A 12,715-nucleotide genomic window follows, 5' to 3' on the forward strand; every position below is an offset into this window, starting at 1 on the left:
GGGCTGAATGAGAAGCTGGTGATGGACTGTGCCTATCTGGTCCTTTGCATTCAACATGGAAAAGATTTTTATAGAAGTCACATGCCTCATTTGACTGATGGAGAATAAGGCTTAGAAAAACTTTGGAGTAATTCTACTAGTACTTGCTAAGTACTAGTACTCACACACTAGCATATCTACTGCTAGGATTTGAAGATGCTTTTGATAATAGTATAAATAAAAACAATGTTTTAATATTATTAGTGAAATGATACCAAATTCACTGATTCAAAAACTGTGTAACTTGGGCTTTGTGAGCGGAATGGAGTGGAAAATGCTACTGCACATAACGCTTTCCAATTTGGTTAAATATTTGACTTACCTGTGTGATGATTTAGTTTTTACAAACCTATTAGAAAAGGTACATATGCAATATGCTTTACATGGATACCACTTATTCAGTTCAATTATGTAAATATTTGTTCTTTTAAATCTGTATTCCTGGAAATGGCATTGAATGGCTCAAAACCAGAATTCAACTATTCTAGAAGAATACCTGTGAACTGGATAGCTGTTAGGGACATAAAGAAATGCAGTGACTTTCCACAGATCAAGCAGGGTGTGTACTCCTGGTAGTTAGGAAGCACTTCTCAGATTTTTAGAGTCACCTTAAATACAACAGTAATCTTGCTAGCTTTGTAATGAAACACTTAGCTGACAGGGTGCATTAAAATTAATTAAAAACCCCGCTGAAAATCCCTGGAGTCTGATATGGCTACACAGAGAATGGAAACTCCTGCAGCATTTCTTAATTATTTGCATCTGTTGACACAGTATTTGTCCATATAAACAGAGACTGCTCCAAAGCAAATGTTGACTGCAGGAGAATCGCTCAGAATCTTCTTTCTGCTGAAATCAGTAATAAAATAGGCCCACCAAAGGGAAACGTGACATCTGTTACATGCAAGTTTTCTACTGTACAATCTGGACAGCTTCTGTAGTCTTAGGTGGGTTTTTCTGGTTTGTTTGGGGTTTTTTTGTTAGTTTGTTTGCTTGCTAGTTAAAAGGAAATTTTGCATGGTTTTAGACAACATAAAGTTTTGCTTCTCTTCCGGAAAGCAGTGAGGGTGGTTAGCCTGTGCATCCCCACTAAAATGGTATGGCACCTGCCTTTGAGGAACATGCTGCTCAGCAGGATGACCTCCAGCTGCCCCCACCTTGAGTACAAGAGTACACTCCACATTTCACATCCAGATCTGCGTTTCAAGATGAAACCATGAACAATAGGATGTGGGCTGCATTAAAGGAAAAAAGCAGTCGAAATTTGTTCGCTTTTATGCAGATTAAGAGCAGGCCTCGCTCTCCTGGCATGTTTACCAGTGTGCTCCTCATTTGGGCAAAGTTTGACTGTGCTTGTTTCTCAGAATTATAGCTTTCTATAATTGTACAGCTTTGAAGAGTGAGCCTGGGTAGAATCAAGATATAATAAAACTGTGGTATAAATTTAAAAATCAATTAAGCCATAAGACTATGCTGGAAAACATAGAAATATCACAAAGCTAGCAACAGCATGTTTGTCGCCAGTACAGGACTATTCTTTGAGCCGTTTGGAAAGGTAAAGCTAAATCCTGAAACTGAGCCACAGAACCTGTGCTGTTTGTAAAAGCCTAAAATAATACTATCCTTCTGCTCGTCAATAAAATCAGCACTGTACGTACTGTACAAAAAGGAATGTTTCTATATTGCATAAGCATATTGCTGTGCTTGCAGGGCAGCTCCTCTGTCTTGCAGAGAGTCAAATGATCTGTGAAGAGGCAGTAACTTCTAAACTCTATCACCCTCTCTTTTTTTAATGGAAGGAATATATATTGTTCTTCTGCCCGTCCTTTAAGCTCTGTGGTTTATTTATTTCATATCCTAGTGTTATAGTTCGAATTGGAATTTAAAAATAAAAATTTAGAGCATGCAAAGAGAATTTTAAAAAATATATAGGGTTTTGTAATTAGCTTAGTCCAGCCTTCATTAATCTGCCACTGACAGTACAATGAACGCTGTTCTGATTGCCTTAACTCATGCACTGGGAGCACTGTTTCTCTACGTCTTGCTGTAGCCCTGGAGAGTCTCCAGCTGCCCCACACTCCACAGTTAAATGCAGCTTTGCTAATCATAGACCCAACAATGCTGGCTATGACAGAAAGAGAAATCTCTTTGCTATGTCATTGCAGGTGGATGTGTAAATAAATACTTTTTTTTTTGTTTATCTCTATAAATCTCTATTAAGTCTACACAGGACTGTTTGTATATGTGCATATATAGATTAAAACATATATATATACACACACACATAAGTAATTGCTTGCATGTTTATCTCATTTTTTTCATTTACCCTTTAAAAATGCCAAGAAAATATTCCTCATTTCCAGAAAATCAGGTTTTGACTTTTCCTAATAGAATTGCTAGCCCTTATATGTTCCATCCCAAGAGTTCATTACACAGTCCCCAAGTTCTCTTTGGTTGGGTTGTAGTGGTCCTTGGTTAATGCCATGGCCTATGACCTCTGATCTCTTGGTAAAAATTCAGGCAACCATTGCTCTCCAAGTTCACTGCAAATGGCACAACCGCATCTCCTTTGCTCTATGCCTCCTTCACAGCTGGCACAGAAGGAAGATAATGCAGTGTTGGATTTGTGTGAGTGGCAGATGCTTGACCTGCTCCAAGCCCAGCTTTTACAGGAAAGCTGGCAGCTGAGGACACTGATGGACAGCTGGTGCCCAGTTTTGTCTGAATGTTTGCTCTCCCATAAGGATACATTTTCCGCTCTAAGTTTAAAGACCGTGTTTGTGAATTATTTCCATCAGCCTTTCCTTCCAGGAAATAGGTCAACATTTCTCCTTTTCCCTTTACACTGACTTTACCCCTGCACAGAAATTCATAACTGCACCTTTTTAATATCCGCTGAACTTCTTCTGTCACCTGAAGACAGAAAAAAAAGAACTATTAGTTTTCCTGTTCATATACAATTACTCCTAGAACTGGCCACCTCTCCCCATTTTACTTCTCTGTCACAAAATATGCAGACGCAGAATGGAGTTAACACCTACTGCAGCTCTCAGGGTCACTTAAAATTTTCTTAGGGAATTAAAAATCACTGGCCAAACTGGAATTTGAGAAGCAGAACTCCTGGTCTTGAACTGAATAATTACACAGCCCGACTAAGCTCCATTCAACAGAAATGTGTAACCAAACTACCCCCTGTTTTAAGCTGGATCAGTTCCAGCTAGTTTACTCCAGAAGAACTTTTGATGCCTGTAGACTATATATGTATTTTGGATAAAGGACTGAAAGAGTTCACTGAGATTTTGAGAGGTGCATCATAGCTTGCAATTGACCTCTAGTAGAGTTACAGTGTTCTCAGTCTGTGTAGCTACTCCGGTCCAAACTATCCAAGGATGTCTTAAAGCTACATAATATGCAACAGGATGCAAATGGGGCATGGGTCCTTTTCTTGTAGTCCTTATTCAGGCAAAAGTGCTGCAGCACAAGGACTGGCCCTGGCCGTGTCGGCATTCTCAGGCTTGTCCCCAGCTGTGTGCAATACAGCAGAGAACTCTGTTTCTTCTGATGGGAAACAATTTATCTGAGGATTTCGTTGCCTTCAAGTAGTGAAGTGTTTATAATGGAAAACAATTATACCTCTGATGCTTGAATCATCTGGAGAATGTTGCCCCTTTCATAATAACCACAAGATCAAGTGAGGCTTCATTTTCTAAGTGCTCTTGAAAATGTAACCACATATAAACCAGGAGGTATGTAAAGTTTGCAAAATTGCCTCAGAATTCACTCACCTGAATTTTCCCCTGCACTCCAGTACTATCCATCCGGCTGGCAACATTTACAGTGTTCCCCCAGATATCATACTGTGGCCTTCTGGCTCCAATGACTCCAGCTACTACTGGCCCGACATTAATACCTAAAACCAAAACAATGAGTTTTATTTCAAATTTTACAGTAAATTATGCAAAGGAAACATGAATCCTGCAGAAAAGATTTAACACAAAAGTGCCTTAGAATTTTTCTGGTCATAGGACATAATATATGTTAAATTAATGCCAATTGGACATTTATATGTTTTTAGAGATTTAGAAACAAAACAAAGACGTACACAGAGATATCTTATTAGAAAAGCAGTATGACAGACAACATAAAAATTTGGCTCATCTGTGGATTTTCTTTTTTTTTGTTTGTTTGTTTGTCATAGGACAAGAAGAACAGCAGTGGCAGTACAGAATTTAGCTGTAGAACAATTCAGGACAAACAGTTAAAGTTCTTTTATTGTTTGCTATGACTGCCACTGTGGTTGCTCATATAAAGCCTTTTGGTGGAGGTTTTCCAAGCAGAACACAGAGAGTGGTCTGAAAGACACAAGCAATGAGGTAAGGGAAGTGTGTCACATTGGATGTCAGTACTAAACAACTCAGATCATGGAGAAGCTGGAAGAAGACAAGAGTATATGAAAATGGCTCAAACATCTTTTGTTTAAATCACAGGGCTCAATTCTATGTTTCTGACTGATTTTGACACCTTGTTTGGATGACAGAAGAGGACATTCCTTCTGAGTGCCCTGAAGAGCTGCAGATGCTAAACCCTGCGTGAGGTGCTGTGCAAAGGCTTTTCTAGGCAAGTTATGCAGAAAAATGAGGGTTAGATATTTGGCTTCTGCCCCTTTGTAAAACTGGAAAGACCAATTATAACAGATTTCAAAGAGAATTTGGGATTTATAATTATTAGGATGTAAAGGAAGGCAAAGATGTGTAACTTTCCTATTGCCACCTTTGATGTCTTTGGTGTTTCTCCATTGCTGTTAGCAATCTCACTTTTCTTCTTGTCCCGCCTACTTTTACAGTTCAGCCATGAACATACACAGAGAAAGAAGCTAGAGAAAACTATCTGTGTTAGTATATGCAAAGGAATCAGAACAGCAATGGAGGTACCATTGGAGAGGAGAGAGATGCAGGGTGAGAAAGGAAGAAAGGAACCTGTTCTCTAAGAAGGCTGGGAGAAAGGACTCAAAGCGGTAAGACATGTAATAATGTGTAAAAGATTGTGTGGGAAGGGTTGTGTTGTGAAGACCAGAGGATTTGATTTGTTGGAGAAATCAGGACAGGTTGAGGGGATTTGGCATCTCTGGACAAAAAGTTCTCATCACACTTTTAAAACTGAAAAAAAATGTTTGCAGATGCAACTTAATGGGTAAAGTATAGCCAGGTCCAGTTTTCAGCAGCTTAGCAATACAAAGCAGTGTAAGCCACGAGACTGGGCACACTAGTAATATTGTATAAAATTCTTGGTGCAGTTTCCTTTTGAGTGTGCATAGATTAAGTAAACACAGTGGAATTGGACACTATTATAATTCCTTAATACTGATCATCCACACTGCTGAACTTCTACATGGATATGACTGTCATGCATTTCATTTTCAATCACGAGCACAGAACAGGCGATTCTTTGCAGACAGCACAGGAAAAGTCAGCAAACAACAGTGTTCTGCTTGTGTGATAATTGTAGAAACGTGACTTACCAACTCGTAGGACAAAGTCGTTGTAAGACTGATAATTGATTTCATCAAGAACGTCAAACATCTCTATTGCAAAATCTGCTAGTGTACTCAGATGGGAATAAATTGATTTTTTAGCCTAGAAACAAAATAGTATTGCATTTTAGATTCGTATGGCACTGAGAGGCAGGTGAAGTGAAAAACAATTAAAAGCTCAGACTGGATGGCTTAGGAAAAAAATCTACCCATTTTACTGTTTGTGAAAATAAACTTTTGATGGTAGCTACAGCACATACATTCTTTTCTCAAGTATGGAATTATTTTTTTTCCCCTTCTCTCCCTCTTTTTGATTTCTGGGAAGAATGGAAAGAGAAGTTCCCGTGGTAAAGCGGTTCTGTTGCTAGAGAGCTGCAGATGTTTGTTGTGAGCATGGCAGGGAATACAACCTGCTTTCTTACAAAACTGCTTTGCCTGATGATTATTAATAACTATAGTTTCTGCCCTCTTCTCCCTTTGGGACTTGTGCTAGCTCCCAGCTCCATTGGGTGCATTCTGTTCCCATTGACAAAATTCCTGTTAGGTTTAATTCTGTGATATGCAGAACACCCCTATTTTCTTTCCTTTCCAGGCAAGCTGAAGTGGGTTGTTATAAAATGTGTGTAAATGGACTAAAGCAAAAGAATGAGAAGGGCTAAAATGAAATGCTAAAGTTTCAACTAGTAGAAAACCCCAAAACATAAGAAAATAATTTTTACAATTTCAGTCTAATTAAACTGTGGAACTAATTTTCAGAGGATATTGTGGATACAAGAAGTTAGGTAAACTCAAGCATAATTGCTCAAATTCATAGAAGAAATACTTGCTACAAAATAGGAAAAAGGTGTTATCTGTGGCTCTAGTATTTCTTAACTAGTGTATCTTTAGAAAGTGGAAAAGGGAGGTTTGCATATTTGTCCTGTAACTTAAAACTCTCCCACAGGAGCCACAGTTGGCTAGTTAAAGACAGGCTACTGGAATAGACTTTTGACCTGACTCTGTACGGTTGCTCTTATGTTGTGCTCTTATTTGAACAATAAATATGAATTCTTGAACAGATTTACGAAGTGGAAGTGGGCTAAAGGTAGGATATGGTGAAAGAAATGCAGGGTCAGCGGCAGTCTAGCTTCAGTAGGGTATTGCACAACAGGGTTGTGGCAGCTGGCATGAGATGAGAGCTTTCTGGGTTTTTGTCATGACAGTGAGATTTTATAAATGGAGTACTTTACAGTGGCTGAGAAACTTGATAAACAGGTTACTATTTGCTTTATTCGTCTCAGTTTGAAAGGGTTCCTTCATGTGGCTTGGAAGTTTACAAAAAATTAGAGGAAAGTGCTAACAAAGTATTATGAAAGTCATCTTTGGGCCAGTCCAAATTTTTAGGAAGGATATTCTTAGTTATCTGTCTGAGTTGTTTGCATTCTTCTTCTTGCAATGTCAACTAACTCTACTCTTTTCCAGCCTCATCAAGACAAAGAACAGTTTGAAGAGCTGACAGTTATACTTCCAACAGAGGAAAAGTATATTGAATGTCTGGAGGGGCTGGGAGGAGTGTATAGTTGTATTTAATCCTCTAAGCTTCTTTATATTCCTTATCCTTCTATTTCATTGCTGCCCAATGCATGTTTTGATTTCCTGCAATGCCCCTCAGGGTTGCAGGAGAGCGGACTGGTGACAAATACTGGTTCTGCTACAGATGCCTCTTAGAAGGATTACTGGTGAATTCTTTTGAACCTGCACTGGAGAACATCACAAAGGTAGGACCCTGGTGAAATCAGGACCCTGGTGAAATCACAGACAAAATTTCAAAGGCCTCCACACACAACGAACTTACACCATGCAAAAGATTTACAAAGAGCTTGGTTTCTGTGCTGCCCTGATGGTGCAACTGGCAAGCAATGATTTATTTAAACAGAGGAATAGTTACTGGAAAAACTGCCCAGAGCATCACAGCAAAACCGCTCTGACAGAGGCATGGTGCATTTAAAGTAATCACCTGCTGAAGTCAAACTGCAGAAATGAGAGTCCTGCAAAATATGGGATTTAGATATCTAACTTCATCACGGCACCGGGTTCTTATGTGTGTAAATACCCTCAATTCAGAGCACAGTTAACCCCATCCACTGCTTTCTGCCCATGTTCAAATCCTAGTATGAAACTGGTGGCTCACAATCACAGGCTGTGGCAGATTTTCTGACGAAGCGAGCACATGTCATGCAGAGGAGAGACCAGAAGCACTTGAGTCTCTTATGGTTCCCTGTGGACAAATGTGACTCCAGAGGGAGGGACTGTATGATGGCTGGAAGTGATTATGCATGAGGGGCTACCCAGGATCATTTGCCTTAAAACACCTAGCTGTGTGCTGAAGATCTAGTGGGAAATTGCCAAGAGGGTATGAATAATTTCTACTCATTTGCATCACATGAGCAGTGGAACTAAAAATCCCAAGTTAAAGTAAAAAAATATTTGCTGTTTCATACAAGATCTTTAGGCTTCCTGGAATAAAGAATGTTAGATAAATTCCACCTGTACATAAAAGATCAAAATTTGGCCCAAGATTTCAGAGAAAGGCAAATTTGTACAAGGCCTGTAAAAGGCCTTCTGCAGTGATTTAAAATGCATTATTATCATAAGCTTAGAGCAGTATCTTCAGTACAGGGCTAACTCAGCTTACCCTCTGCTTAGCAGCTATAAAATACAAGAGGTAAACATGTTTAGGTTTTGGAAGATACACTGCCAGAATTACCCAATAACACAATTTTTTTTCAGGAATATAGTTCAAAGAGCATTTATAGCAGACTACAAATATGCCGTTGTCTCTTTGCCTGAGATCACACTGAACAAAATTCAAAGGATCAAATTTTTGGCCTGACTCATGACCCGGGGGTAACACGTTTCAGCATAAACAGACTTTTTAAAATACATTTTTGTAATGTGTAGATTTCTAGGAATGATGCAATGGAAAGCATCAGTTGCAAATACCCTGCAGACCAGAAAATTGTTTCTTGTGACATACTTCAGCATAGTTCTAACAGGGGATTTCAATGTGACTTTGTTTTTTATTTACTTAACAAGAATAATTGTTGCTATAAAGGTCACATGCCACTTTCTGGCCCTTTTTGCTTTTGCCCTCTAACTCCTTGTTATTTTGCAATGCTGAGCCATATGCATGAGTATACCTCTACAACATATATACATGCATATCAGAACAGTGGAGAGGTGTTTGAAAATTCCATGCATGGATTGCTTTAGTTTTCATTTTATTCCTCTTATTATTAATGTTATAACTTTTTCATATATTAATTTTATTATTTTGTTTTATTAACGTAATTATTAATGTGCATAGTATTTTGTATGCAATACATCCTGTACACTGCCCACAGGGTGTTCTGATTTTCTAGATGCTGCATGTAAATCTAGGAAACCTCTGTCTCAAGAAAGAAACTTAGGGTGAGAAACACACTCAGAAGTATTAGGATATAGAACTGCACCCCAGAACTAGTGGGTCTGAAATGACTTTGACTTTTTTTTTGTTGAGTCATTAAAGGGATAAAAGGATGCTATCAGTAGCAACGAAGAAGAGCTGATTTGGAGGGACTGGGGTAAAGTGCAGCCATTTATCTAACACCAAGGTCCTACCCATGATGGGGGTTGGGAGAGACTGTTTTGACTGTAGGTTGCACCCAGTCAAATATTGAAATAAATAAATAAAAAAACCCATTTTATTATACTTGTGTTAAAGTTTCACAGCAATTTTACACCTAGAATATCCCCTTATCATCTAAGATACCAGGTTTAAAACACTGCCACTTTGACTTAGGAGCCTAATACACCAATTTGCATAAAATCCAGAGCTGCAATGAAATCCCAAATGAAGACACATGAGCAGCTGCTAGGACCACAAATTTTCTTTTCAGGCTACAGCTGTTCTTTGAATTTCAGATTAAAATTGTTGTTAAGAAGGAATACAAGTTATCTATAAACACATCGAATTAGTTGCATTTCTGATATTCCTCTGGAAACTGGAGGAGAATGCTTCCTCCACAGATGAGTGTCATGTAAAACCTTCTTACCTTAGTTCCCGAAGTAGGTACAAGTCCCACAGCTGCCATATATGTACTTCCAATTGTCTTGATCTTTTCTATGTCCTTATAATATTCTTTGTCCATAAGCTTTGTTTAAAACATAAAACTGTTAAATATTATATAATATTTTAGACAAACAACCATTGTTATCAGATAATATGTGCAAGTTGATTAAACCATATTGTTTTTGGTAAATTGAGGCTCGCCCATTTTGAGGTAATTTAAAAAACTACCATTAACCTGCATTTTAATACTCCTGCTCTATTAGAGGAATTTGAGGTCAAACTCATGTGCCTGAAAGTACAAACTGAGCACTTTGAAGAAGCCCAGTGGAGACCGACTACAATTAAACAGGAAGTTTACAGTACTTTTACTAGGCTGTTCAAGATATGCTGAGCTGCTACAGATAATCTCTATTGGTAGTGATTTAGTAGAACTGATATGGTCAAAAGACCTTACCTCGTCAAAATCAGCAATAATTTCATTTAACAGGCGTAAACATTCCACTCCCATATTATTGCCATCCAATTCGATGTAGAAATCATTGAAGTTTGGGATGGAAGCAAACATCACTCCCACTTGTGAATATGACTGGTAATAAAGGTCCTGCAGTTCATGAGCAAATATAATTTTTATTTTAAAAGATTAATCTAAATCAAGCATCATTATTATGAAAACTATTCTACTTCTAAGCAATAGCTAGGATGAAGTAATCATTTTTGGTAGAGAGAAAGTCAGCCTTAATAAAAAAAAAAAAAAAAAATTGAAAGGAATCTCCACTCCAAAACAAAAATAAACACCTAAAGTATTAAACCCATAAAAAACAAACATCTATTTCCCTGGTTAGATATGGAAACAGAGAGTAAGAATTTTGTATAAAGTCTTAAGAGTTGTAGAACTCTTACAGTAATAGAAATATAATTGTATTTCCCCAATTTTGTTCTATAACTAGCATAGCAGATGGAACAATTTTACCCTGCAGCACAAAACCAGCCTCGCTCCTTCATGTCCTTCCCCGAGTTGCAGAGTCCCACACATTAGGAATATAATGCTGTTCTGTACAGAATATTATCTGCTTAAGAATTTGCAGGGCTTATGGAAAGTAAACTCAGTTTTCTGTTGCTCAAGCATACTGATCCAAAATCTCAAGAGCAGCATCATGGCCATTACGACTACTCCAGTGCTGCAGGTGTTGCAGCTGCCCTGGAAAGACTCTGGTAAGCTCTTCCTGAATCAATCTATTTCATCCCTGCAGCTTTTGACATTAAAAGCTACCGTGTCTTCCTTGGGTGGCTGCAATTCTGTTTTTAACTTTAAATGGATGAGTTTTGGTAATGTCAGCATGTTACCAGAAATAGAGTGGGTCATATGGAATTGTCTAGCAGTCCATACATTTCAATATATAGAACCAAACTGAGCTCATGAAACGCTAAGATAAATCCGAATGTTCTAAAATGATTGAAAGAAAACAAAACAATAGTGATTTGCATGCAGACACTTAGCTGCATTGACACTGAATGACACAGAATTCCCTCATCCTGCTTATTAAAATTCTCCAGAGAGAATTTGAAAGAAATAATCTCAACGTGACTTTTGAACATACAATTTTACAAAACTATTCCTTTTAACATGAATGAAATTTTATAAGTCCAAGCCTTTCGTGGAAATACACAGTTGAAAGCTGACTCAAGCTACATAGGGCCACACCCATACAACATCAACATTCATTTAAATTTTATCTTGGCTTACCATATTTCTTGGATTAGACATAAGAAAGTGCTGTGCAACATGTGCTGGCAACAGGTTGAAGAGAATTCTTTTATTATCTAGCTTGACTCGCTCCATATCATCTCTCTCTTCTTCTGCCTGTGGAGACAGAGGAAAAGAAAAGCCTTTCCAAAAAGAAAAAAAATTAGCTGAAGCCATCAAATAGCTTCTATTAATTCATCCTTTGAAATTAATCAGAGCAAAACAATGCCTGCAATGCCTGGGAACAGTTCTCCTGTACCATCAGGTATATAGCTTTTACATCAGGGCAAAATTCCTATAAGTCCTTAGTAATTCAAACTGAACTCTCTGGCCTGATGACTACTTTCATGGCTTGATCATTTAAGTGTGCTGGTGTCCTCTGTAGTTCTCTGTTTTTTTAAATAGGCCCTTGATATTTTTACAGAGTAAAAGGCAAGAATAATCCCCTTAAGTCTTATTGGCCTTGGAGGCGAATTATTTCCCATGTAGGTGGAGACAGTGACAGCATTATTTGATCCACCTTTCAAAAAAGAGAAGTGTTTAGAGCAAATCTATGTCGTTTTTCTGTAAAGTGGAAACACACCTGGTAAGACAGAAACTTCCACAAAGAAAAAAGTTTTTAAAATTCATCATCCTTAAGAATAATATGTGATTAGAATGACCTATTTTAACATAAGAATTAATATGCATTTCTAGAGGTGGTTTAATTATTCTGGTATTGTCATGAGAACATATACAGTTCCTGCACACAGAACTTTCTGTGCACAACAGCAAGAGTAATTCCATCATTCATGTGAATGCCAGCACTCACACAGGGTGCCCAGGAGTTAGCACAGCTGAGCCTTCAGCCAAGATACTGGCAGCTTATTACAGGTGCCTTGACTCACAGGAGTTAGTGGGAGTTGGGCATTAGGAAACAATTTTAAAAATCAGGCCCTTTGTTGGAAAAATACTGAATATCCAGGGATCTCAACTGGGACTTCTAGGTTTGCAAATTCCAGCATAGTCCTCAGTAGACACTTCTGCTAAATTACTTCTGTAGTTTGCTCCTTGTTCTTAGAGTGACTTTTGGCTCCACATTCTGATTTCAATTAGAAAACTTTTGATGAGTACCATATAATCCATCTCACAGAAATCACAGTTTATTCTTTTCTCTTCAATCACACTCAGAGAACTGTAACACAAATTTTATGCTGTGATCCCAATGTGATTTAGTTACAGTCAGCAGAAGACTGGAAGGCCAAATTTGCTATTCTGATCTAAAGCCTACATACTTTTCTCAGTATCCACTGCCCTTGTATAGTCTTACAAT

At 38.1% G+C, this 12,715-nt stretch overlaps 1 protein-coding gene across 1 annotated transcript in view; it reads right to left on the reverse strand.

Moving 5' to 3' along the window:
• Nucleotides 1–2,366: 2,366 nt before the first annotated feature.
• ADCY1 (adenylate cyclase 1 (brain)) overlaps nt 2,367–12,715 on the reverse strand; it is a gene marked incomplete at its 5' end in the record, with an annotated part of 104,463 nt that continues 94,114 nt past the window's right edge. Inside the window, 6 exons of the mRNA XM_008935621.1 lie at nt 2,367–2,952; nt 3,825–3,949; nt 5,558–5,672; nt 9,643–9,741; nt 10,114–10,260; nt 11,404–11,520. Of these exons, the coding sequence (XP_008933869.1) occupies nt 2,614–2,952; nt 3,825–3,949; nt 5,558–5,672; nt 9,643–9,741; nt 10,114–10,260; nt 11,404–11,520 (942 nt within the window). The remainder of the gene's footprint in view (nt 2,953–3,824; nt 3,950–5,557; nt 5,673–9,642; nt 9,742–10,113; nt 10,261–11,403; nt 11,521–12,715) is intronic.

This window comes from Merops nubicus, unplaced genomic scaffold (genome assembly GCF_000691845.1).
Source record: "Merops nubicus isolate BGI_N331 unplaced genomic scaffold, ASM69184v1 scaffold4002, whole genome shotgun sequence".
In the NCBI taxonomy this organism is placed as follows: Eukaryota; Metazoa; Chordata; class Aves; order Coraciiformes; family Meropidae; genus Merops; species Merops nubicus.